Raw genomic sequence first — 27692 nt, forward strand, 5'->3', positions numbered from 1 at the left:
TTCTCTGGAGGATAACGGAAGTATTGTCACAGGCTCGCAAAATACCCAGGTCTGCAGCACTCAAGAATAACAGTACAGGACTTTAGAAACTCCTCTCCAGGCTCCAAAAACTTAATGAATGACAGATAGGCAAGTATCTATTTTTTGTATCTGTCACTTTATCTATTAAGGGGAGAGATTACTACAAATAGACACTAAACTTTTCAATGGGAAACTGACAGGAATTAGTGAGATTACAGAGGACTCAAAACAGAATGCTACATAAAATCCCCATATTGTTCTATAAACATCAATGCAAACAAGCCCATAACAGGGATAGGGAACACCCTCCAGCATTTCATCTCATGGGTATAACAAAGCAGAAAGAAACAAAAACCCCTGAAGTGTAAGATATTGCTACAGTATTTTCAAAAGTTTAAAACACTACTTCATCAAGTACAGATAAAGGTAAAGCGGTTTACCTCCAGAATAACTCACCCTCAGCAGCCTTTGTAACTTAGGTGAGAGGTGGGGAAGAGGAATGAGAAGAGCTACTACTACTTTTCAGAGCAGAGGGAGAAAACGACCTGAATAATCCCATTCAGATGACCAACGAAAACCAATTTCACGGACTCTGGCCACAAGCATGAGAAGCACAACTCTAACACAACTCCACTGCCTAACAAACGAGAGATGAGATACTAGAATCTTCCTTGGAGCTTTCCTATTATGGATGGAGACTTTAATTTGCAAGATGGGCATTCTCTCTGATAAAAACTGCTCCTACACATGCCAAGGGCAAACCAGAGTAGAGTCAGCTCTCTACTGGAGGTCCTGGATCCCTCCAGCGGCGCAGCCTTCCTTGGGGGAAAAAGTTCAACAAGGAAGTCCCAAGCTGTCCCATCTTTCTCCTCGATTTCCCCAGTTCCTTCTCTCCAACTCTAAAGAGATGACAGGGCAGGCATGCAGATGATTTCCTCTAGGAACGATACACCCTGGGGCCTCCACCAGACCCCAGCGCCCACTCCTCTCCGCATCTCCTGACGGCTGGGAAATCCAGACTGGTCTGAGAAAGCTGGGGCATTGGGGAACAGTCACCTTCGCGGTGAGAAAGGGGGCGGAGGCAGGAACTCAGGTCGAGCTCTCCCGAAAGGGGCCGGAGCTGGCGGAGCCGGACTCCACACCGGCCTCCGGGACGGTGGGGCGGCCACGGGACCGCCCTCGGCCCCCGCCCCCACTGCCGGGGGAAGGGGCGGGGGCTCCGGAGCGCCGCGGACAGAGCAGGGAGGAGGCAGAGGAGGAGAGGGAGGCGGGGCGGGCAGGCCCAGCCCAGGAGCTGGGCGGCGCGACTCACCTCTGCTCCCGGCCTGCGGAGCCAGAGCGGCCAGGATCCCTCGCAGCTCCGACGCCGAGATCCGGACACGCTCCAACCCCTCCGCCATCTTCGCGGCTGCTGCTACAGCTGCAGCCACTCCGCCACCGCCGCGCGCAGCCAGGAAACCACGACGGACGGGCGGTGCGCGCGCTTACCCACCTCCCACCCGTGTCCCCGCCCCCTCCCGCCCTCCTCCCCTAACGACGGTGGCCGCACAGGGAGGAAAAGCTCTGAACGCCAGTTCAGCCACTCCAGAGGGCTGGGGAGGCGGGCGCTGCGCGTGCGCAGAGGTGTGGTCGGGAAGGTGAGCTGAGGCTGGAGTTGGGAGCGCGGCGCCTGTGAGGTGAGGAGAGGCCAGACCGGGCCAAACCAGGCCAGGCCAGGCGGGCGTGCGTGGCAGTGGCTGCTGTTGCAGCTGTGGTGGCCATCGAGGACACTGGGACTTTGGGCTGACGGAGACACCCACAATCCGGCCTCCAGTCATCCTAGGCCAGGGTCTCCCGCCACAGGCCTGGACTAGCGCCCCAGTCTTTTACTTGGGGACCTTAAGCTCTTGTAAGAGCAGTTATTATCTGCACCCCGCCCTCCTTTTTTGTAGATGAGAAAACTGAATCCTAGAGAACCGTAGCAAATTGCCCAGGGTGACACAATGGTTAGCTACCAGAATATCAGTCTTTTCATTTATGTCTTTTCCTTTATGGCAGACTACCTCCCCGAGACCCCTGACTTTTTTTTCTTTTTTTCCTCCTGACTTTTTAAAAATACAGTATAGTTGGCTTCTGCTGAGGGAAGGGATTGTGTGGAAGTAAATCGAGGTATTGTAAGTTGATTTGGGAAGTTCTGTATCATTGTGGATTCTTGGGAGAATTAGCTGACTTCCCTGGTTCTGTGGTTGTGGTTGTTGTTTTGCTTTGTTTTTGTTTTTGGGGGTTTTTGTTTTGTTTTGGTTTTTTTCATCTTTAAAATGTAACTGGATCAGAAGACTGGTACTTTAACTTCTTGTTCCTGAGCCCCTATTCAGAACTGTGGTGAAACTCCCTCCACCTGTTGCTCTTTACCAGTCCCACACAGTCTGTTGGACCTCTACACCATCAAAGAATAGTTACACATTCTTATTCCTTAGACTGGGCCTAAAAGATTTGAACAATCTCTGATAGAACTAATTCAGTCCCTATTATGTGACACAGATTTAGCCACCAGAAGGTTAAGCAGGTGGAGAAAGGTAAAAGATATGTGAAGAGATTCAATGATTCAAAAGAAGGAAATTGATTTGAGTGGTCAGAGCAAATGGCAATCTTTAAAACAGGAACAAAATAAGAAAAAAATATTAAAACCTAGCCATTTTAACATTGGAGTTAGGACATTGCATCAATTTTTTTCAAAAAATGGAAAACCAATCTGAACAATACTTTCTTAGAGAGGAAAAACATGATTGCCAAATTAATGCAACAGTGTACCGCAGAGGAGATATGCCAAAAGTTTAAACAACTCAAGAGAATTTACCAGAACTCAGAAGGGAAGTAGAACATAAAACTATAAGAAACAAGAATAGAAGACATGGAGAATGGATCCAGAAAACTAATAATAAATACAAGTTCTGGAAGGTCATAATGGAACTGACTGAGAAGGATCAGTTATCAAAGAAATAATAGAAGAAAATTTACTAATTTGATGAAAAAATTTGAATTTAAGACTTAAATTTAGCCCTCAGATTTAAAGCATTCATGAAATACCAAGGTAAAAATAAATGAACAATCATAGTTAGACCTGTATTACAATGAAAGCTTCTGAGTTTAAAAAATTCAAATGTGTTTGACATGTAACAGCAAGATGTATAATTTAAAAAAATTTTAAGCTAGTTGCAGAACAATATATAGAGTATGGTTTTATCGGGTTGCAGCAAAAAAAAATTTTTCATATGTATATTTCTCTATAAATACATCCAAAAAAGGTATGGAACTATGTACATAACAAAACTTTAATTATAGTGGTTGTCTTTGTAGAAGAGAGTAGATTTAATGGGAGAGATTGAAACATCTTTATAGTTCTATGTTTTTAATTCTTATAGTAAGAATTTGGTCACATATGGGTAATCCAAAAAACAAAAAACATTTGGATAATGGGAAAGGGAGGAATTCAATTTCTAAAACCAAAAATTTTACAGGTCACGTTTGCTGAGCACAAAGTAGTAAAACTAGAAGTAAATAACCACAAATTAAGCAAAATTCTACTTAGAATTTTCTTAAAACATAAATTTTAAATAATTCCTAGGTCAAAAAAATAAAGCTACGAGTGTGGATTCTTTAAAAATTAAAATTAATGAAAATATTGCATAACAAAATGTATCATTAAAGCAGTACTCAGAGGAAAATTTATAGCCTGAGTGCTTTTATTACTAATTAAAATTGTTTTTTAATGTTTATTTATTTTTGAGAGAGACAGAATGCGAGCAGGGGAGGGGCAGAGAGAGAGAGAGAGAGAGAGAGAGAGAGAGGGAAACAGAATCTGAATTAGGCTCCAGGCTCTGAGCTGTCAGCACAGAGCCCTACGAGGGGCTGGAACTACTGAGCTGCGAGATCACAACCTGTGCTGAAGTTGGACGTTTAACTGAGCTACCCAGGCGCCCCTTACTAATTTTAAAAGGATGCAATCCAGTAAATGCCCTACTGGGTATTTACCCAAAAAATACAAAAAGACTAATTCAAAAGGGATACATGCACCATCCCTGTGTTTATTGCAGCATTATTTACAATCACCAAACTATGGAAGCCGCCCAAGTGTCCATCGATAGATGGAGAAAGATGTGATATTGTGTGTGTGTGTGCGCGCGCATGTGTGTATACACACACACATATATGTGTATGTATATGTGTGTAAATACATAATAGAATATTATTCAGCCATAAAGAATGAAATCTTGCCATTTGCAACAACATAGTTGGAGCTAGAGAGTATAAGGCTAAATGAAATAAGTCAGAGAAAGACCATGATTTCATTTATATGTGGAATTCAAGAAACTAGTGAGCAAATGGAAAAAAAAAAAAGAGGCCAAGCAGACTCATAACTGTAGAGAACATACTGATGGTTACTAGAGGGGAGGTGGGTGGGAGAATGGGTGAAATAGGTGATGAAGAAGGATTAAGGAGTATACTTATACTGATGAGCACTGAGTAATGTATAGAATTGTTGAGTCGCTATATTGTACACCTGAAACTAATATAACGCTATGTTAATTACACTGAAATTAAAATTAAAAACTTCATTTAAAAACTTTTAAGAACTTAAGATTTTTAAAGAACAATAATATACTAAGCATTAAACAAGAGTAGAAAATGGAAGAAATAAAGATGAAATCAGAGATTAATAAAAGAATAGCACTTGATAAATAAATGGGAGAGCTCATTCTTCAGAAATAAAACAGACATTAAAAATAGACACATTTCCAGGTGCCTGTGTGGCTGAGTCGTTTAAGTGTCCTACTCTTGATTTTGGCTCAGGTCATGATCTCACAGTTTGTGAGTTCAAGCCCTGCATCGGGCTCCTCGCTCACAGTGCAAAGCCTGCTTGAGATTCTCTCTCTCTCCCTCTCTCTGTTCCCTCTCTGCTCCTTGTTCTCTCTCTCTCTCACTCTCTCAAAATAAATAAACTTAAAAAAATAGACACACTTCAGGAGCATCTGGCTGACTCAGTCGGTAGGGCATGCAACTCTTGATCTTGGGATTGTTTCTTCACCAGTCTTATATCAGTAAATTATGCCATCATCTAAGTCAAAACCCAGGAGTTACCCTTAATACCTACCCCTCCCCCACTCCCCACATTTAATCCAATATCAGGACATGTCTCTTTTATTTCTGCAGTGGACAGCTATGGAATTAATTACCCCAACATTCTCACCTTTTCTCTTGAAAAGTGCCCCCCCCCCTTCTCACTTGGAAGTACCTTTTCTTTTTGTCTTTCCTTTTTTTATTTCATTTGCTATTTTTCCCTCAGGTGCAGAGATTTGAGGCAATCATGCTATTCGTCCACCTAGTCATCAACAAGTCCTTTCTCATTTTATCTTTTTTCCCTTCAAACCAGTTACTTATGTTCCTTCCCTCCCTTCTTAGGTAGCCAGTCTAATGTGTTTGATATATGTCTTTGAATATACATGTATCTTTGAATAGTATAGTTTCATGTGCATGTCTTAAATGTGCATAATTGATACTGTGTCATAGAAATCATTGTTTCTTCTTCATGTTTCTGTAATTTCTTCTGACTGTTGCATAGTATTATCTTAAATGACTTCACACCCTTGACTGCTGGTCCTGGGCCAAGATGTGGCAATCAGAATCCTTACCCAGAATTTTTGAACTGAAACTAAGGAAAAAATCCCTTTCCAGTGTGGAAACCATAAAATGTAAAACACAGGAGCTGTCAGCAGCCAAATGTCCTGCCATGTGGAACCAGCTGGTCTGCAATGAAAAAGAATGAAGCCAACATGCAGAAAACAGCAGACGTGAGAAACAATGAGAAAGTCCTGGAAAAATCTCAAGTCCCTGGTTCCAGTTGTTCCTGAAGCTCCATATTCCTGCCCTTCCCATGTTTCAACTCTTCTTGGATTCCGTGAGCCAGTAAATGCTGTCACCTCCACCTTGTGCCTAAGCCAATTCATATTGGGATTCTGTGACTTGCAACCAAGAGTCCTAATTATAATCTCCAAAATGTATCTCTTTTGTGTGTGTGTGTGTGGTTTTTTTTTAATTGTGGTAAAGTACACATTACATGAAATATACCATCGTAACCATTTTTAAGTGTACAGTTCAGTAGTGTTAAGTGCATTGACGTTGTGCAACCAATCTCCAGAACTCTTCTTATCTTGCAAAACTGAAACTATATCCATTTAACAACTTCCAATTCCCCCCAGCCTCTGGCGACCACCATTTTAGTTTCTGTGCATCTGACTACTCTAGGTACCTCACATAAATGTAATCATATATTTGTTTGTGACTGGCTTATTTCACTTAGCATAATATCCCAAAATTCATCCATGTAACATGTCAGAATTTCCTTCCTTTTTAAGGCTGAATGATATTCCATTGTATGTATATGCCACATGTTGTTTACTCATTCATCTGTTGATAGATACTTAGGTTGCTCCCACCTTTTGACTATTATGAATCCTACTGCTCCTAACATAGGTATACAAATACGTCTTTGAAACACTCTGAATTCTTTTGGGTATATACCCAGAAGAGGAATTGCTGGATCATATGGTAATTCTACGTTTAACTTTTTGAGTAACTACCATACTGTTTTTCATAGCAGCTGCACCATTTTATATTTCCACGAACAGCAACAGTACACTAAAGCTCCAGTGTCTCCATATCCTGCCCAGTACTTGTTTGTATTTTTTTTTTTCCAACGTTTTTTATTTATTTTGGGACAGAGAGAGACAGAGCATGAACGGGGAGGGGCAGAGAGAGAGGAAGACACAGAATCGGAAACAGGCTCCAGGCTCCGAGCCATCAGCCCAGAGCCCAACGCGGGGCTCGAACTCACGGACCGCGAGATCGTGACCTGGCTGAAGTCGGACGCTTAACCGACTGCGCCACCCAGGCGCCCCAACTTGTTTGTATTTTAATAGTAATCATCCTAATAGGTGTAAGGTGGTATCTCATTGTGATTTTCATCTGAATTTCCCTAGTGATTAGTGATGTTGAGCAACTTTTCATGTGCTTGTGGCCATTTCTATATCTTCTTTGGAGAAATGTCCATTCAAGTCCTTTTCCCATTTTAAAATCAGATTTGTCTTTCCAAAATACATCTTGAATGATTATTTTTTCTACCCTCACTTGCACCATCCAAGCACCTGTGGATTTTCATGTAGACAACAGTACTTCCTAAATGGACTGATTCCAATCTTCTTTCTTTCCTTTTCATTCACCACAATGGAGCCAGAGTGAATTTCTGAAAATACAAATTCTGACATGTCACTTACCTGCTCAGAATTATCCAAAGGCATTCTGTTGCTCTTCAGAAAAAAATCCATGAGCCATGGTCACTTATGATGTAGACCTTGCCACCTTCACTCTTTCTTTCTTATCACACTCCCCTTTGATCACTATTTTCAGATACATTGGCCTTCTTTTAGTTTCTGGAATATGCCAAGTTATTTTCCTCCTTGAAGCCTTCACACATATTCCCTCCACCTGAGACACTTTTCCCTCTACTCTCCCCATTCACCTTATGGGTCATAACTTAAATTTCACTTCTCCATACAGGACCTTCCTTAATCTCCTTCATCCTTGATCTACATAACTTCCCATTATAGTAGTATCCTATCATAACACACTTCCCTAATACCACCTATCAATATTTGTAAATATCTCTCCACTAGATTATAAATTTTAAGAGCAATGACAAGTCTATTTTCCTAACACTGTATCCCCAGATCAAATATCTGACACAGAGAGGTGCTCAATATTTGATTGGATGAATAAATGAATACCAGATAGGAAAAATGCTCAGAAATATTAATATGTTCAACATTATACTAACCCATTTGAAATTTTAAATTAGATGATTTCCCCCCAAAAAATATAAATTACTGAAATTCAGGAGAAAGCAGCAAACCCAGATAAACCAATTAGCTGTGAAGTTACTGAAAAAGTTACCAGAGGTATGCTTATAAGGTAAAGACAAATCATCTTTATTTACAGATAGCATGGTCGTTTGGAGAATAAACTATAAAACTATTATATCTAACAAGGTAATCTAAGTATCCTATTACATGATAAATATACAGAAATTATTACCTTTCATATATATCATCAATAAGCAATCAAAAAAATATTAAAAAATACCTTATTTCAAAAGCAACAAAAATATTTTCTATTTAAGCATAAATTTAATCAGATCTACACAGGACATAAATAATGAAAATCTTCCTTAGAAACCTAAAACAAAGGCTTTACTAAATTGAAGGACACCCATGCTCATGGATAGGAAGATTCAGTATTTTTATTTAAAAAAAATTTTTTTTTAATATTTATTTATTTTTTTTTTTAATTTTTTTTTTCAACGTTTATTTATTTTTGGGACAGAGAGAGACAGAGCATGAACGGGGAAGGGGCAGAGAGAGAGGGAGACACAGAATCGGAAACAGGCTCCAGGCTCTGAGCCATCAGCCCAGAGCCTGATGCGGGGCTCGAACTCACGGACCGCGAGATCGTGACCTGGTTGAAGTCGGACGCTTAACCGACTGCGCCACCCAGGCGCCCCAATATTTATTTATTTTTGAAAGAGACAGAGCATGAGTGAGGGAGGGGCAGAGAGAGAGAGAGAGACATAGAATCTGAAGCACGCTCCAGGCTCCAAGCCAACAGCACTGAGCCCGACACAGGGCTAGAACCCACGAACCATGAGATCATCACCTGAGCCAAAGTCAGACACTTAACCCACTGAGCCACCCAGGCACCCCAAGACTCAGTATTTTTAAATGTCAATTATGCCCCCACTTCATTTGCATATTCTTAAAAAATGTTTATTTTTGAGACAGCATGTGCGAGTGAGGGAGGGGCAGAGAGCGAGGGAGACAGAATCCCAAGCAGGCTCTACCCTGTCAGTGCAGAGCCTAACGCAGGGCTCAAACTAAAACTGTGAGATCATTACCCAAGCCCAAATCAAGAGTTGGTCACTTAAGGGACTGAGCCATTCAGATACCCTTCATTTGTATATCTTAAACTGGATTTTCTGGCAACCTTGATAAAGGATTTTGAAAGTTTATGGAAGAAATGTGTGAGAAAAGCCAATACATTTTTTTTTCTTTGAGAGGGAGAGAGCCCACATGTGCACAAGCAGGGGAGGGGCAGAGAGAGAGGGAGAGAATCCCAAGCAAGCTTTGTGCTGTCTACTTAGAGCCCCCAACTGGGGGCTCTATCTCCATGACCTGAGCTGAAATCAAGAGTCAGACAGAGGTTTGGGGTGCCTGGGTGGCTCAGTCAGTTAAGCATCTGACTTTGGCTCAGATCATGATCTCACAGTTCATGGGTTCAAGCCCCGCATTGGACTCCCTGCTGTCAGCACAGAGCCTGCTTCAGATCTTCTGTTCTCTTCTCCCTCTGCCCCTCCCCCTCACATGCTGTCTCCCCAAAATAAATAAATATTTTTTAAAAAAAGGTCAGAGGTTTAACCAGAAAAGCCAATACATTTTGGCATAATCATGGAAGAACGTATTAATACAGTGAACTGGAAAAAGAATTGGCAGTCTGATTAGTGGAACAAAATACAAAGTCCAGGAAAGCTCCCAAGTGTTAATAGAAATTTAATCTTTGATAAACATGGCATTTCAGAGGAAATTGATTGGGTAAGTGGTGTGTTAGGGTCACAAGAGAATGTAGCCAATAAATATATACAGAAAAAGTGTCCAATCACTAACAAATATAAATTCAAACTACTAGACATATTTCATTAAATTGACAGACTAAGGGGCACCTTGGTGGCTCAGTCGATTAAGTGTCCAGCTCTTGATTTCAGCTGTCACAGTTTGTGGGTTTGAGCCATATGCAGGGCTCTGTGCTGACAGCATGGTGCCTGCTTAGGATTCTCTGTCTCCCTTTCTCTCTGCCCCTCTCCTGCTTTCTCTCTCCCCCAAAAATAAATTTTAAAAGTTGACAGATTAAAAATGACACAACTGGGTGAAGGAAGAAGGGCATTCCTTAGAAACTGCTGTTGGGAATGTAAACTGATATAATCTACAACTCCTCTGGAAGTCAGTTTGGCAATGGGTATCAAATGTCTTATAAGTGTGCATGCCTTTTGATGCAAAATACATTTGGCACAATCTACCCAAAACACAAATACAGACAAAAAGATCTTGCAACAGGTCTCTTTGTTACATTAATATAGATTCCACCCCCCCCCCCCATCAAAAAAACTTTATGGTATTTATGTGAAAAGAAGTAGCCATCTAAAATGTTGTATATCTATTGATAAGCAAAGATTCACATATTGTCTCAGAAAAAGCAAGCTAGGGGCATCTGGCTGGCTCAGAGCATAGGACTTTTGATTTCAGGATCATGAATTCAAGCCCCACGCTGGGTATAGAGGTTAAAAATAAAATCTTAAAAAAAAAAAAATAGAAAAAAGAGGGGCACCTGGGTGGCCCAGTTGGTTAAATATCTATCTGGACTCGGTTTCAGCTCAGGTCATCATCTTACGGTTCGTGCCTGTATCAGGCTCTGCACTGACATCATGGAGCCTGCTTTGGTTTCTCTCTCCCCCTCTCTCTGCCCCTCCCCACTCACTCTCTCAAATGAATGAACATTAAAAAAAAGAAAGTGAAAAAGAAAAGGCAAGTTATCAAATCTGTCAAAAAAGTTTTGTTTGTATAGGTGTGTGGGCCTGGAAAGATAAATCCCAGAAGTTAGATAGCAATTGTCTTTGAGGAGGAAACAGATCAAATTCTGTTTTTTACACTGGACATGCATTGCTTTTGTTAATAAGGAAAAATAAGAAACTTAATGTTTAAATGCTACAATAAAAATAGTGAAAAATGGAAGCATAAGTTATTGAAGTAACTAAAGTAACTTTAAAGTAGTAACTAAAGAAACTTTAAAGAAATTGAGCCAACTGGAATAGGGGTAAACAAAATGTTATCTATGCTTTTAGCTGTCATATAATGTATGTATATTGAAAAAACAGGAGTTGGAAAATGAACATAATTTATCAAAATGGTAAGATTGCAAGCAACTTTTCTCCTTAAATATTTTTTAAATAAAAATTTATAGCATTTTGAACACAGTTCATTCAAACTTCACAATTATGAAAATGTAGAGACCAATGACAGTGCCAAGAAACGGATGGTGTGTATGAGGGGTGAGCTTTAAGCCTTCAAAAATCACCACCAATTATTTCCTATAAAGCTTCACCAGAAAACAACAGAACAAAAATAAATAAATAAAACCTTAACACATTTACTAAGAAAGTTGGCTTCAATGCCATTTGCAACTACGTGGATGGAACTAGAAGGTATTATGCTAAGCGAAATTAGAGAAAGAAATATTGTATCACTTCACTCATATGAGAACTTAAAATACAAAACCGGTGAACACAAAAATAATATAAAAACAGGGAGGGGGACAAAACATAAGACACTCTTAAATATAGAGAACAAACTGAGGGCTATGGGTGGAGGGAAGGGCTAAGTGGGTAAGAGGTATTAAGGAAGACACTTGTTGGGATGAGCACTGGGTATTATACACAGGGGATGAATCACTGGAATCTACTCCTGAAATCATTATCGCACTAACTAACTTGGATGTAAATTAAAAAAAACTAAAAATAATTAAAAATAAATAAAGTCAGATAATGTAGAAAAATATTTTTAAAAAATAAAAGAAAGTAAGTCAGCTTCAAGACAAGTTTTCTATAGAGATTCTGGAGCCCCAGTACTGGAAACAGTTCCATTAACATCACAGGCCCCAGGTATATTTTCCTGTATTGTACATTTTCTTTTTTCCTCCCTCTTTTTTGAGATTTTTTTAAAGAGTAATTTAAGGTTCACAGCAAGACTGATGGGAAATTAGAGACTTCCTATATATCCCATGTCCCACACAAAAGCAGAGCCCCTCCCCCCCATTACCAACATCCCCCACCAGAGTGGTGGTGTTACAATTGAACCTGTATTACCCATCATTACCACCCAAAGTCCATGGTTTACATTATGGTTCACTCTTGCTGTTACACATTCTATGGGTCTGTAAGCCATTTTCAAAATCTTCTCATTAAACACCGTCTCAGGCTTTAACCTCTTTTTGATTCCTGGATCTCAGAACCATGTGTGCTCAGTACTGCATCTCCTTTGCTGATGTTGAGAAAGCTCGTGTCAACATTCAAGATTTTATCCACCTCACACCAGTGCTGACAAGCTTCATTTTGAATCAAGTAACAGGGCGCAATCTTTTCTTCAAATGTGAACTCTTCCAGAAAACTGGATCTTTTAAGGTAACAATCCCTTTTGCTAGTGTATCATTATCTTCTCAAACCCCTTTTGCATATACATTTATTTGATCCTCCTGACCACCCAGTAAAACAGGTAGAACTATTTTTATAGCTGAAGAAAAAGGGTTGTAGAAATTTTCCTTTGATCAAGTCCTGGTTACTTAGCATCAGTGTTGACAAGCCACTTGAACATTTACTTAATCTCAAATTTTCTTTATTTTTTTTAATGTTTATTTTTGAGAGAGAAGAAAGACAGAGCATGACCAGGGGAGGGGCAGAAAGAGAGGGAGACACAGAATCCGAAGCAGGCTCCAGGGTCTAAACTGTCAGCACCAAGTCCCATGTGGGGCTTGAACCCACATATCCGGAGATCATGACCTGAGCCAAAGTCAGATGCTTAACCGACTGAGCCACCAAGGCTCCCCAATCTCAAATTTTCTTATAATTGGGGTGATCATATATTTTACTGTCCAAACTAGAGCATATTTGAGAAGGGGTAACTCGGGATTAAACCCAGACAACAGACATTAACCTGGATTATTGCAAGGCAAAATGGGCAAGTGTGATCACTGTGTATATAACCTAGTTTAGGCATTCGCTGTGTGTCAGCTTGTTATTCCTTGATACCTTATTGTGAATATAAAAGATCTAAACCCGGCTAATCCTTCACACAATAAGATCTTTTTCTATAAAATATGTCAGAGCCTTCCCTTTGCATAAAAGATAGACTTTTGGGGGCATCTGGCTGGCTCAGTCAGAAGAGCATGCAACTAACTCGATTTGGGGGTTGTGAGATTGAGCCCCATGGGTGTAGAGATTAAATTTTTAAAAACTTAAAAAATTTTTTTTAAAAAGTTAAACTTCTGTGTTGATTCGCTACTATAATTTCTGACAGTTGAGCTTCTTTAAGATCCTTTCAGTTAAAAATCTGAAAGCGGCATTTAGCCCTATGCCTGACAGGTATTAGTACCCATTAAGTGGTAGCTTTAGGACCTTTTTCCCCACCCATTAATGAGCACTTTTATGTTAAACAAAACACTATTCTCTTTTGCCCTTTGCTTCTGCTATGGTTTTATTTTTTATTCATTAGACATCAAACACTTATTTTCACTTACTAGGAACATATATATACACATACACACATATATACAGTAGGTCTTGTGCTATTATCCACACTTACAAGGGAAGACAAGCTAGTCAACAAACAGGTTAATGACAAGTAATGTAAGACAGATACAAATAAAACACCATGGATTGAAATGCCTAATTCTGCCTGGGAGATCAAGAAGTTGAACCAAATACTGTTTGACCCAAGTCTTACAGGTGAGCACTTTTAGCCAGATCAAGGAATGAAGGAAAAGAACTAGACTTAGGGGTACCAGCATGCTGAGAGGTACGGGGGTATGGGCTAACCTGGTAGGAGGGAAACTGGAAGCAATTTAGGATGGCTAGAACAGTGACGAAAGCAGGAAATATGTTTTAGAAAGACCACAACTTACAAGGAATCTGTACTTCTTACAAAATAGCCAGTCAATGAAAAAAGGTAACATTTGTTTTTAAAAGGTCACTTTCAGGGGTACCTGGGTGGCTCAATCAGTTGCTCAACGACTCCTGATCTCAGCTCATGTCATGATTCCAGGGTTGTGGGATCGAGACACTCATTGGGCTCAGTGCTAGGTGTGGAGCCTGACTGGAATTCTCTCTCCGCCCCCTCTCCCTTGCCCCTCTCACCTGTTCAAGCTCTCTGAAAATTAAAAACAAAAAAAACAAAAAACTAATTTTAAAAAGGCCAATTTCATAATCTAGTGGAAATATTAGAGAATGAGCCTTGGAGGATCAGTTGAGGTTTGATACAATGCAAGTTGAGAAATGAAGCTTCACCAAGGTAGTGGCAAAGACACATGAGATATTTATATCAGTGAGATTTCGTGATGGAATGGATGTGTGGTGTTAGGAAGAGAAAACTCATGAAAGCTCTTTGGTGTTTTAAAAAGAAATTTTTCCATCAAATCCATGGATTCACCATCCTTTTCCAGATTCGTGGTGCCCTTAATGCAATCAAAGGCTTGATTCCTGCCACCTCAGAAGAGAAGCCCAAAGCTGTGGTTACTCACAGCAGTGGAAACCATGGCCAGGCTCTTGCTTATGCTGCCAAATTGGAAGGTATTTGATTAACTTCTCAGGGTACTGGGTAGATCATCAGATAGAGTGGAAAAGTATTCTTACTCCCAGTGAGACTGGTGATAATTGTGGGAAGGATATTTCCAAGTTCCTATCTGATTATATAAGCAAACTGACAGAAGTTTCTATTCTAAATTCTGATTTGTACTAACTAAACATGGTTCTCTCTCCCAGGGATTCCTGCTTACATTGTGGTGCCCCAAACAGCTCCCAACTGTAAAAAATTGGCAATACAAGCCTATGGAGCCTCCATAGTATACAGTGAACACAGTGATGAGGTAAAGAAGAGGGCAGTGCTCAGTGTCACCTTGACTGTCAAATGAAACTTCTCATCCTAGCTTACTGGCTATTCTGTCTCCTATGTTTCCTCTTCATCTCTCAATGTTAACATGCCCAACTTTTTCTCTATGCTCACTCAGGTGACATCATTAATCTCCGAGTTTAAAATATCACTTATACTCTTAACTCCAGTCCTGATCTTTGCCCTTAACCCAGACTTGTATATCCAACAATTACCTGATATTCCCACTCGGAATGTCTTAATAGGCATCTCAAATGTACTCTAAAACCAAACTCCTGGGGAAGCTGGGTGGCTCAGTCAGTTAAGTATCTGACTCTTGATTTCGGCTCAAGTGATCTTGCGGTTCATGAGTTTGACCCCTGCTCTGTGCTGACAGCGAGGAGCCTGCTTGGGATTCCTTGTCTCCTGTCTCCCTCTCTCTGTCCCTCCCCTGTTCGCTCTCTCTCTCTCAAAAATAAACATTAAAAAAAAAAAAAAAAATTCCTGAACTTCCTCCCCAAAACTGCTCCTCTTCCAGTCTTCTCTATCTCAATAAATGACAACTTGTATCCTTCTAGGTGTTCAAAGTAAATGAAGTCATCTTTGAGAACTCTCCCACACCCTACATCTAAATCTTAGTCCTACTTTCAAATCATTTCCATTATCCAACTACTTCTAACAGCCTCTACCATCAACACCCTGATTCAAACCAACATCAGTTCTCAACTAGATACAGTATCCTAACTGGTTTCTCTACTTCTTCCACCCTTGCCCCACTAGTCTGTTTTCTAGAGACCAAGCAGAACTATCCATTTAATAAGTTAGAACTTGTCTCTTGTCAGCTGAAAATCCTCCAGTGGTTTCTCTCACACACAGTAGTAACCAAAATTCACACAATTATCTAACACCTGGATGAAATGGCCCATTCCAATCATATCTGACATCATCTCCCACTATTACTGTCCCCCAAACACTCCACACCAACCAAACTAACTTATTAGCCTTTTCTCAGAAAGGCCAAGCACTTCTGTTTTGTAGTCTTTGCACTTGCGATTACTCTCTTCCTGGAATATTCTGGAGATTCACAAGACTTGTTCAAACCTATTAAAATGTCACATGAGGGGCGCCTGGGTGGCGCAGTCGGTTAAGCGTCCGACTTCAGCCAGGTCACGATCTCACGGTCCGTGAGTTCGAGCCCCGCGTCGGGCTCTGGGCTGATGGCTCGGAGCCTGGAGCCTGTTTCCGATTCTGTGTCTCCCTCTCTCTCTGACCCTCCCCCGTTCATGCTCTGTCTCTCTCTGTCCCAAAAATAAATAAACGTTGAAAAAAAAAAAAAATTTAAAATGTCACATGACCAGAGGCCCTTCCTGAGCACCCTATCGAAAACAAACTTACTTTTCTCCATAGCAGTTAGACATACCATATATTTACTTATATGCACCCCTTCCCACCATATTGGAACATAAATCCACTGAGCACAATGATCATTTTGTTCACGGTTATATCCCCAGTGCCCAAAAATAGTCTGAAATAAGGATGGCCAATAAAATGTTAAATGACTGAATCTAACTTGTTGGGAACTCTATTCAGTATAAATGGAGTGAGCTACATTAATGTACTCTTTCAGTCCAGAGAAAATGTTACAAGAAGAATTTTGGAAGAAACAGAAGGCATCATGGTACATCCCAACCAGGAGCCTGCAGTGATAGCTGGGCAAGGGACGATTGCCATGGAAGTGCTAAACCAGGTGAGAGCTGTAAATTCTTGTTTAACCACTGGTAAAGCTGATATCTGGCTGTAGTCTATTTTACGTATATATAAAACTGGTTATTGATAGACCTATTTATACTTTACATTCTTTTCACTAAAGATACCCTTGATAGATGCACTGGTGGTTCCTGTAGGAGGAGGAGGAATGGTTGCTGGAATAGCAATTACAGTTAAGGTAAGAAAACAGCTTCTGGGGGTGCCTTGGTGCTCAGTTGGTTCAACATCCAACTTCCGCTCAGGTCATGATCTCACAGTTCATGAGTTTGAACCCCACACTGGGCTCTATGCTGACAGTTTAGAGCCTGGAGTCTGCTTCAGATTCTGTGTCTCCCTCTCCCACTGCCCTCCCTGCTCATGCTCTGTCTCTGTCTCTCAAAAATAAATAAACCTTAAAAAAAAAAAAAAAAGAAAAATAGCTTCAAAAAAAGAAAAAAAAAGAAAGAAAGAAAATAGCTTCTGGAGGACTCCCCACTTCAGGCATAGCAAATTTTATTTTACATCATACTACACTATGGATACTTGGTTCAACATTCCTCCCAATTGCTATTCCTTCCCATCATCCCTTGGCACTTGAAATGGAAGGCTCTTCTCTGCCTCACTACCTTGTTCTTAGTCCATAACAACTGGACAGCACAAAAGCAGTTACAATGAGTGACACCCTCATAGTTCTTTCCCTGAATTCCACCTCAACAACCCACTATCCAGGGGCTACTCTTTCCCCAAGTTATCAATGGAACCAGATATGATCTAAGCAACTTAAGGCCAGTATTAGGGATACAATTTAAAATGCTTAAAGGTCTATTTTCATTACATCAATCAAAGGAAAGGCTCTTACTTAACAGAAATGTGTTACCTATGTTGCCTATTTTACTGCACGCATGCAAAGCAAAATGCTGTGGCTAGTTGTAAAATATCTAATATTCCTCTTCCCAGGCTCTGAGACCTAGCGTGAAGGTATATGCTGCTGAACCCTTGAATGCAGATGACTGCTACCAGTCCAAGCTGAAAGGGGAACTGACCCCCAATCCCTATCCTCCAGAAACCATAGCAGATGGTGTCAAATCCAGCATTGGCTTAAACACCTGGCCTATTATAAGGGACCTCGTGGATGATGTCTTCACGGTCACAGAGGATGAAATTAAGGTGAGGCTCCAATAGAAAAGGAAAATACAAAACAATGGATCAACTTCTTAGGCAAAAGAATCTTCTCCTGTTTTAAGTAGAAACTGACTCCCTGGGGACTTGACTAGATGACTTCATGACATGTGGGAGGGTGCCCCAGATGTATTAGACAATCCTCTCAACAGAAGCAGAGTAAGGATGGGAAAAAAGCCCTGCCCTTCCCTGGCAAGCATATACATACGGCCAAGAAGAAAATTCAGACTGGGCATATAACCCCATCTGGCCTTTAACTGTAAAGGCCAACCAACGAGGCTCTTTCTCCTTCTCCCATGTCACTAATTCTTACTCCTTTTCATACCAACAGTATGCAACCCAGCTGGTGTGGGAGAGGATGAAACTGCTTATTGAACCTACAGCTGGTGTTGGAGTGGCCGCTGTGCTGTCTCAGCATTTTCAAACAGTTTCCCCAGAAGTGAAGAACATTTGTATTGTACTCAGTGGCGGAAATGTAGACTTAACCTCCCTAACTTGGGTGAAGCAGGCTGAAAGGCCAGCTCCTTATCAATCTGTTTCTGTTTAGTTTATGCAAAAGAGATGGGATTCAGTGTCTTGAGATACTTGGAAATTTTGTTTCTTGGTTACTTTAACTTCCTATCTTCCCCTCTTAAACAGCTTTCAAAATCCTACTGGAAAGTGGATGTTTCAGTAATAGTTTTGTTTTTTTTACTAAGTAAGTAGCAAGAGAAAAACATCCATAGTTTACTGAGACAACTTATCAGGGCCAAGAAAAGCCTTTTGCCAAAACTGGCAGCAGACCTCTAGGCTAAAGTAGAAAACAAACTTTGTCCAATTACAACCTGTAGGATCCCATCCCTAGAGTGCTAACTAGCAGCAATGAGACAGAATCCCAGTGAATCCATTACTCCATATCCACCTCAGGCACGGTTGAAGAGATCTCACTTTTCATCCATGGTACTGGTTCTGGTACATATGGATCATAAGTCCATTTGGGGAAAACTCGTTTATAGAGGTTCATCAGTACTGTGTCCTGAGATTTTAGCTTCCCATCAAAACTGCACTTCATGTGGCCATGAGTACCTAGAAAGAAAACAGAGCAAGTTGGTCAAATTAAAATAGAAAACGTTAAAGCAGTAGTCTTCTAACCCAACAGTCATTTAGTAGCACTGGAGAAACCTAGACAAGGTACCAAATCCCACATTCTCTTACCTAAAGGCTCCTTGATGTGTCCCCTGCGGCCCCACTTTGTTCTCAGTTCCACTGGTTTAAACCACAACACATCCTCTTAGAAAGAAACAAAGAGAAGACCAAGATGAAACATGTACCCACAAAGGGTAAACTCAACCCTCACCCCACAAAGGCAATCTGATCCCATCCTTCACACCCACCTCTGTTGAAGAACATGTAGCGCACTACTGCCATCTTAGTAAAAATTTTGAAAGGATGACCACTCAAAACAACTCTCTTGATGACCATTCTGTCTGGATCCACTGACAACAGATGGCCTGTGGCAATGAGGCTGTGCATTCCTATGGAGCAAAAGCAGAGCAACAGGAGTCTACAAGCCAAAGCCTTCACTGATTGCCCCCGTCCACTTAAAGACCCAAACAAGATCTTTTTAGAGAAACCTTAAAGTAAGGATATATTATGCTGCCCTCCTGGGTCCATGCAAAGATCATTAAATGATATTCCCTCTACGCCTGTTGTGAGAACCTATCCTAAATACAGCAGTCTGAGCAGCACCTATCAACTGGCTATGGTTTATAAGCAAGATAAAGTTCCGTTTGTCATCCTTGTCTCAGACCCAGTCTGAGGCTGAGATTGGGGTATTTTGAAAACTATTATTACGTTCTTCATACCATATGACTCTCAAATCTAAATACAGGAAATAGTTTTAAACCTATTAAGGACCTACAGGTCTGTTCACCTCTGTGAACTTAACTTACCATTGCTATTCTGTTTAAAAAGCAGTACAGATGCAGGAGGAAACGTGATTGGGCCATATACTGTCGCTACCAAGGCCACATCAGCAGTCAGGAATCTCTGAAATTTATGTTTATCCGCTGCGATAATAAGGGTTAAAAAATAAAAAGTAAAAACATTTTGAGAACTAGTGGGGCAAAGAAACATAAGTTGCCTTAGATTTGAGTTGCAATGATACAGCTTTTCACAGGCTTCTGGATTACCTATGGCTTCTCAAAATGTTTTCCTACTTCAATACAACTGTGAGATACAACTCAGTCCTTCACAGTGATTTTTCAACAGGGAGGCAGAATCTTGGAGCTTGGACTATATTTGGGGTTTGAAAAAGTTCTCCAGGTGATTCTGACACTCATTATCCCTACCTTGTTTAGGAAGCAATGCTTTACAGAAAACACCTCCACTAAATCAAAAGCCTGTAGTCATGAGCAAGAATTGGCAAATATTTTCTATAAAGGGCAAGATAGTATTTTAGGCCTGCGGCCTTACAGTCTTTCTGTTCCAACTACTACTCAGCTATGCCACTATAGCAAAAAAGCAGCCACAGACAACCCATGAGAAAAAAAGGGGGAAAAAAGAAGGAAAAAAAACCCCAACAACCCACAACTGTGTTCCAACAAAATTTTATTTAACAAAAACAAGCAGTGGGGCAGATCTGGCCTAAGGGCCATACTTAGCTGATCTCTGATCTTGAGGACTACCTGAGCTTCTGCTTTTATCTTCAATGCAACTCTCCCTCCTGCTTAATACTGAATTTACAGAGAAATAAAATATTTTAAGGGAAAGAGAAGATAATTCCTCATTTAGATAGCATAGCTGATTAACATATGGCTAGTAAGAACAGAAATTATCCAGAGTACCCATTAATACTGCCTTCATCATCTTCCTCCAGCCACTGCTGAAAGCTGAGTGTGTGTGGTAATGTTCAGAAGCCTCCAAATATCTTCCCACTCCTAATGTATAGGAGTCCAATCATTTTTGCCATAAAAGTGTCCCTGGGTCACCACTCTTCAACATCTTATCCCAACATCTCAGAAGCCACATACTTGTTTTACCCAACTGTGGGCCACCCCTATCCTTCACCCACACTGCCACCGGCCATCAGATGCCAAGGGTTCTACACTTTGTGACACCATTTTATAGAGCCACCAACTCCCATTCAAAACCACTTTGGAACAAATACTCATGGCAGAGAAGCCTCAGCACCACACAGAGGTTGCATCACTGGGATGCTTCAGACAGGTTCAGACATCGTGAATAAAAACATCATTGGCTCCTAGACCAGAGTAGTGAAAATACCCTTAACCCAGAAACCCAGAGTTTGAAATTGTGTATTCTACACACCCGCACTAAAAATCAATAGTCCCCCCAAAAGACATTAAGATGGACAAGAACCCAGAAGCTTTCCCACTGCTTTACCTGCAGTGTGCTGAGAGAACAAAGGTGAGGCTCGGAAGCGCCTGAACCCACAGTGGAAGATCAGCTCCTCCTTAGCTTTCACAGGCTCAGTGTTGCCAGGGTGCCGGCTCACCACCATATTCAGTACTGACATCTGGGAACCACATAAGAAAAACAGACCTTCCTATCTGGAATAGAGCAGCCTAAACTGAAAGAAGACAAACTAAACTAGCAGATCCAAATTCGCTCTAATACTCATTTACAGTAAATAAGATTTACCTTTTACCTTTACCAACAACTGGCATTCAAGTTACATATAGGCTGGTTTTTGGGGCTTTCACGCAGCCTTCTGTGTTAGCTAACCTTCCCGTGTCTAACAATGCAGAAGCTCAACATCTGCCACAAATGCAGTGGCTTCAAGTCACTCAACTCACCACACACCTCAAAACTACTCATTCAAGACAGTTACCTCCCAAACTCTTCCACTGACCAAAGGCCAGAGCTCTCGCATACACGCAATACACACGAGTACTGGCCATCAAGAAAGAGACCTACGCGTGGCCCAACCACTCCTTCCCGCACCCCCCCCACCCCCCACTTAAGGCTGCCAACCCTTGGTTTAAAATCTGATCTGACAGAGAAGTCTCAGAACTCAGAGTGCATCACTGAGATGCTTCAGACAGGTTCAGACATGTTGAGTAACTCCATCATTGACTTCACCATCATATTCTCTGATTCTTCATCCAAAGGCAGATTGTTTACATCCCAATGAGTAAAATGTCGGTCACATAAAATTTCAGACTATCATACAAAACTGGTTGGAAAGTTTCTTAAGTCCCCATTTCCCACAAAATACTAACTCACCTTCTGTTCATGAGGTAGTAAAGAAAATACAATCAAGGGTGCCCCTCGCTTAAAGTATTCAATCACTGAGATAGGGACTTCAGAGACATGAAGTGTGACATACCAGCCAACCTGCCAAAAAGAAAGTAGAAAATAATCATTTACCCTTAAGGTCTCGACAATGATGAAGCATTTCTCCAAATATGTTAGAAGTCTCTTAAACTACCCTAAAGCCCATCCTCACCCTTTAAAACTGCCTTTCACAGATGCCTCAACTACACAGATTAAACTTTTCAGTTAACATCTGATACCTCTTTGTTCTCAATATCACTCTCACCAGTGACTCAGTGGCTCCTCTAATTCAGCTATGGGCAGCACAAAACTAAGTAAGGTACTCATTCCAAGAGGAGGAATAAAGGAGAGGGCACCTTGGCAAACAGCAAATTACAGGGATGGACAAAGTAAGGCAGATACCTCAGCTCCTTCGACCTCTTTTTCTTCAATTTCTTTAAAAATGCGTTTCCTAGTATTAGTAAAGTTCTGAAACTGAAAGATCCGAGCATAATCTTGAGGAAGGTTTTCCTTAGGATCCCATGGAGATGTCCGGAAGCTCTTGAGACCTCTGTATTTCTGAAATCTAGATAAAGAAGATTTTAAAAAATAGTCAAATTTATATGGTGCTACTTTTTCACTCAAGTCACTTCTAAAATGGCTAAGACTCTAACTTAAAAAAATTCTCCCACTATCTCTCAAAATAATCTAACAGCCTAAAACCACACTCCAAAACAACTCATAACAAGTACTTCAGAACCAAACCCCAGCCCCTCACTGATAAAGGACAAAGTACTTAGAGTGGCTCCTTCAGGGAGTGGCTCTTTAACCTGGCAAACAAGGTCCTTGACAAAAATATTACATCCCTAATATCCAATGTAAACCCTCTGGCTTTAATTAGACTCATCTCCAGGGAAGACATCATCTACATCTTCACGCTTTTATTCTTGCCCAAACTCCCTCAAATCTCCAAAATGTTTTATACTTTCAGTATTAGCTCCTATAGGAAGCACTTGCCGATTAACCTTAGTATTTCCCCTTCGTTAAAGTACTGTGACATTGTTAGTCTGCACCACACAGTCTGGAACTTGATTACATATTACTGTTTCTGTATGTATGTCTTACCTTCCCATATAGAATGTTAGCCCTTCAGAAACGGGGACAATGTGTTGTGTTCTTTTTTATCACACTGACACACTTCTGAGCCACATGAATTTTAAATAAAAACACTGATTTTAGACTTGCTGACTAACCGAATTCTTGCAGCCACGTCACGGGGGGTATCTACTTCATCTGGAAACATCTCTTGCAGTCTTTCTTGTTTATATTTCTCCAACATTTTTTCTTCAGCCTCTTCATCCACATTCTCATCATACAGATCATCATGCACAGACTCTCCTATAGTCATAGTTTCACATTCTTCCTCCTCTTCCTTTTCACTGCTCTCATCCTATAAAGATTACAGTTTCACACCCGTCTCTACCCTAAAGACCATTAAACTATAAGTAAATTAGTTTTACTAGACACCTAGTCAAAATCAGTATCAATTCTAATAGAGATTAAGTTATAAAAGAAAGTCTCACTTCTGGTAGCTCTAAGTCATTCCTAGGAAACTGATCACACACAACCCTCAAGGTCAGGATTGCACTTTGCCTTGCATTTGGGGCTGTACGCAGAAGTGGCCTAAGGATTCATATCTTTACCTGAGATTCCTCTTCAATAAAATCCTCATGTTCTGTATCATCATATTCATCTTCCCCACCACTTTCACCATCCTCATCCAAAATCCATTCAGCTTGGTAACTGGATGTCCCTTTGGGAACCTTCTTTACCACCTTGGAACTTTCCTTCAAGCAGTCTGTAGAAGCCCAAATGAGTTAAGTTAAATGATATACCTCTGGGAACCTGGGTGGCTCAGTCAGGTGAGCATCTGACTCTTGATTTTAGCTCAGGTCATGATCCCAGGGTTGTGAGACTGAGCCCTGCGTCGGGTTCAGCACTGAACATAGAGACTGCCTAAGTTTCTCTCTCTTTCCCTTTTCCCCTCCACCACTCTTGCGCACTCTCTTAAAAAAGTATATACATACATATACTTACATATACGCACACACGTGTATACACATACGTACACATACACACCTTTCCCCTATTACTCCCGTATTCTCACCTAGGCAAGATGATACCAGACATTGCTACCAACACCAGAAACTCTAGCAGACACTATGAGTAGAACAGACTACTTCCAAATTTAATTCAGCTGCCTCAGAACTAGCGACACTTACACAGCCCAATAAGCTTTGCAACAAATCAAAGTTGTTTATCTGTTTATGAGAAAACAACAACACAAGTAATTTTGAAAAATGGAGCAAAGCTATGTCCAATGTTTGCTTGGTGCAAACATACAGCCTTTAGAGATAGAGGGGAAAACTAACCTCCAAATACATCTCATCCCACCCTACCCTGTGCGCAGCTAGAGAAAATGCACAATTCTAGGCCATATGAAATACAAACAAGTTTGCCAATACCAACCATTTGCCTCATTCAGTTCCTCCTCTGTGGGCCAGGTTTGCTCCCCCTCCATTGGATCTGGGATAACCTCTGTTTGCAAAGATTCTTGTCTTTCAGGGTCTGCCTTCATTAGGACCTTAAGGTCTTCCTCCATATCAACCACAGCATCCATAGCACAAATCTGAAAACCAGAATAGTTGACACCAAACGTTACCCAAAATCTACTAAATCTAACATGGTAACCAAAAAGATTCAGAAATAACACAGTCCTCAAAATAAATAAATAAAATAAAATAAAAACAGAATGAAACAGTGAGCCCAACTGGTCAAATCTTTCAACCATTTCAATTTCCTAGCATTTTAGTCCATACCTCTACTTGCTTTTGAGGCCTTTCATAATCTGCTCTCACTCCTACACATTTATTACCTACCTTACTCCCATTAAGCTGATTTCTTCAAAGAAACCATCTGATCTATCCCTGGGACTAAATTCATGTTGTCTCTATCTTCTTCGACAGTTTCATCTCTCTTCATCTCATAAGTCATATTCATCCATCTCAACACCTGGCTCAAGTCTGAGCTCTTCTGTGAAGCTTGCTAGTCTACTTTCTCAACTTACACAGCAGGTCTCTATCCCTCAACCACACTTTTTCAATCTTTGATGTTTGCCATCTTTTCTGACGTAATTAGGCTGTCCAAGGAAAGAGACTGCATCTTGTGTCTTTTATACACTCAAAGCCAATTGCTATGTGAGGTACCTATAAAGTGCTGAATACAGGATATCAACATATTCAGTTGACTACTGTCTTACTTCAAACTAGCAGTCACCTCCAGAAGCTAGTATAGTTGTCTAAGAGTGCAGACTACCTCCTCTGATGTTATTCACATCCTACGCCAGTTTACACATAAATCTACAAGTCGTTTAAAAAACATTTAATGTTTACTTATTTTGAGAGAGAGAGAGGAGAGAGAGAGAGAGAACAAGTGGGGAAGGGGCAAAGATAGAGGGAGAGAGAGAAAATCCCAAGCTGGCTCTGTGCCATCAGCGTTGAGCCTGACACAGGGCTCGAGCTCACAAATCGTGAGATCGTGAGCTGAGCCGAAATCAAGAGTCAGACGCTTAAGTGACTGAGCCACCCACGCACCCCTACAACACATAGTTTTTAAGAACATCACTCTTACCTCCATTGCAGCTCCAGAGTCCTGTGATTTGACCACTCTAGGATTTAAAAGGAAAGGGTCTATAGGAGCATCTATCTGTTTCATCTGGAAATCACCCTGTCCAATGATATGCAGCAAGCTATTTACATTCAAAGTCTGTCCACGAATATAGCCTGAGATTTTCAAGGTGCCCACCAAGTTATTTTCTTCACTAGGCACAAAGTCAGCAGCATGAGCAAACATGTAGGCCCGTCGATCTCGAAAGGCAAGATGTCGTTGCTTTTGGTTAGCCAACTGCCTGAGCAGCATCTGTGCCTCCTGTTGTGTGTCTAACAGGAGAAGTTTGTCATCAGGAAAGCGCTTCTCCACTGCTTTACTTAGCTTCTTTCTGGCATCTATTTGTTTCCTTGGTGGGAGGCCAGAAATCCCCTGGACAGCTAGTGCTGTGAGCAAGAGAGAAAGGGCTTTGTTACTTACTTTACCACATGTAAATCCCCACCGTAGTTCACAAACAAGCTAACAGTTCAGTTGTGAGACCAGAGATCACTGAGAAACTGAACACTGAACTACCCTAAAAAATTTTCATAGTGAAACCAAAGTTCATACTCTTCTTCCTCTGGGCAAAGAGTAGTCCAGAAATAAAAAGCAGCTTGATAGATAATTTCTAAATGATGGACCAACTTAAGCCATACATGTACAACTCGCCACCAGCCAAATACAACCCACCAGTTGTGTTCCTGTATCAAGTGTCAGACAGAGTGCCTGGAAAATTATAGATGCATAATAAATGCTAATTCACTTCCCCCCGTTACCTCTAATACTCCTAACTCACTATAGGTAGGAAGGCCCTGGGCAAAAAGGCAGGAAAGGCAGTAATCCCCAGTGCTGTCCCAGCCTTCTAGTGGATCAAGGAGAAAAAGGATGGTATCCGCCACTTTAGCCATGTCTAACACAGCGTGCAGATCCCCTGGAGATAAAAGACAAAGTTAGTGGGAAGAGGTGTTTGGCACCAGCACATCATACTAAAAGAATATTACTACTACTCAGAATACAACAATAGAAAACACTGTTGTATGCTCCAACCTGGCCTTGCAGATGTGAAATACCACCGATGTTTCAAGCGGGGGCATAACAGCACAAAGCTATGGGTGCTTCCCCACTCATTCAAGTGTACTGTTCCAGTGTCCTTATCCTGAAGCAGCCTAAAGGCCTCTGGCAAGGAAATCCTGTCATGCAGAGGCACTACCAGCACCTGATGAGGAGGACCATCCTTGCTGCCCAGCTGTCTTTTCTCTGACAGAACCTGAGAATAGAAAGATCAATGTTTCAGTACTTCATTTCAGTATTGCATTTCCCATAGTATGGACGCCCCTTCCTTACCCCCCACTCCCCACTCCCAGTCCACCGCATCTTTCTTGTAAAAGGCACGTAGGCCGGGAGAGTGGGCAGAAGCCTGCACCAAAACAAAGAATGTCCTAGCATGAATCTAGATCTGCATGCCTGACATGTGCCCGAGAATTATTTTTCCATCCCCGGCCCCTTCCCAGGGTCACATTTTTCAGTTCGAGGCATTACCGCCTAGAACAGCTGTGAAACCACACCACTCCCCAATCCCTGCTCCTCTCACCGCCTCCTTCTTCTGCTTTCGGAGCTGGCTGGCGCGATGTCTCTGGTCTACTCTGCTGAGCTCTTTTCTCACTTTCCTGCTTAGGACCTTCAGTGCTAGACGGCCTAGAAGATTAAAAAGGGCTCTTATGCAAGGTACCAGAGAGTCCAGAAAGGGGACCCTCTCCGCCCATCTTAGAGTCTTTTGCGCGCGGTCCAGGCCGGAGATAGGAACTGTCTGCAAAGAAAAGCAGCTAACATCTAAAATAACCCTTCTTCCTCCAACCCTATCTTCTCACCCTTGCCGTCCCGCTGCGCGGATCCCCGACCCCGATGCCGCCCGCCTTTATGAGCTTTATTCTGCTGCTTAAGAGGGCCAGAACGGTGGGCAGCCATGCCGCCGCTCACGTGTACCTAGTCAGCACTACTTCCGGGCCGGAC

The 27692-nt window shown here is 41.4% G+C and overlaps 3 protein-coding genes and 2 non-coding genes across 11 annotated transcripts in view; 1 reads left to right on the plus strand and 4 right to left on the minus strand.

Moving 5' to 3' along the window:
* The window catches only part of SMG6 (SMG6 nonsense mediated mRNA decay factor), a 227631-nt gene extending 226117 nt beyond the window's left edge, over positions 1-1514 (minus strand). The window contains exon 1 of one of the 4 annotated variants that reach the window (XM_040455512.1): positions 1334-1512. In XM_040455512.1, coding sequence (XP_040311446.1) covers positions 1334-1421 — 88 coding nt within the window. In that variant the 5' untranslated portion in view covers positions 1422-1512. Of the gene's footprint in view, positions 1-477; positions 1024-1077; positions 1258-1333 lie in introns of those variants that run through there. The other 3 variants (XM_040455513.1, XM_040455514.1, XM_040455515.1) reach the window with 3 other exon arrangements.
* On the plus strand, positions 26-18373 carry SRR (serine racemase). 4 transcript variants are annotated; one of them, XM_040455531.1, is made up of 8 exons: positions 26-129; positions 12166-12337; positions 14371-14497; positions 14690-14793; positions 16423-16542; positions 16666-16740; positions 17499-17708; positions 18052-18373. In XM_040455531.1, the coding sequence occupies exons 1-8, from the start codon at positions 119-121 to the stop codon at positions 18265-18267; spliced, it is 1035 nt and encodes a 344-aa protein (XP_040311465.1). In that variant the 5' UTR covers positions 26-118; the 3' UTR covers positions 18268-18373. The 4 variants fall into 4 exon arrangements, 3 of the variants coding, with proteins under 3 accessions (XP_040311465.1, XP_040311468.1, XP_040311466.1); XM_040455532.1 differs by lacking the exon at positions 26-129 and adding an exon at positions 1597-1697; XM_040455534.1 differs by lacking the exons at positions 14371-14497; positions 14690-14793.
* TSR1 (TSR1 ribosome maturation factor) lies at positions 17038-27685 on the minus strand. Its single transcript, XM_040455527.1, has 15 exons — positions 27551-27685; positions 27274-27377; positions 26730-26949; positions 26479-26613; positions 25668-26089; positions 24507-24666; positions 23681-23835; positions 23231-23427; positions 22401-22563; positions 21948-22058; positions 21105-21237; positions 19652-19768; positions 19094-19234; positions 18915-18989; positions 17038-18785 (listed from the first exon to the last, which is right to left on the minus strand). The coding sequence occupies exons 1-15, from the start codon at positions 27645-27647 to the stop codon at positions 18607-18609; spliced, it is 2409 nt and encodes an 802-aa protein (XP_040311461.1). The 5' UTR covers positions 27648-27685; the 3' UTR covers positions 17038-18606.
* LOC121017411 (small nucleolar RNA SNORD91 family) lies at positions 20872-20966 on the minus strand. Its single transcript, XR_005784752.1, has one exon. It is a non-coding gene; the product is annotated as a small nucleolar RNA SNORD91 family (small nucleolar RNA).
* Positions 21716-21805, minus strand: LOC121017413 (small nucleolar RNA SNORD91 family). The gene has a single exon (XR_005784754.1). It is a non-coding gene; the product is annotated as a small nucleolar RNA SNORD91 family (small nucleolar RNA).
* Positions 27686-27692: the final 7 nt, after the last annotated feature.

The sequence above is a fragment of the Herpailurus yagouaroundi genome, unplaced genomic scaffold (genome assembly GCF_014898765.1).
Source record: "Herpailurus yagouaroundi ecotype Mexico unplaced genomic scaffold, PumYag 215, whole genome shotgun sequence".
NCBI classification, from domain to species: domain Eukaryota; kingdom Metazoa; phylum Chordata; class Mammalia; order Carnivora; family Felidae; genus Herpailurus; species Herpailurus yagouaroundi.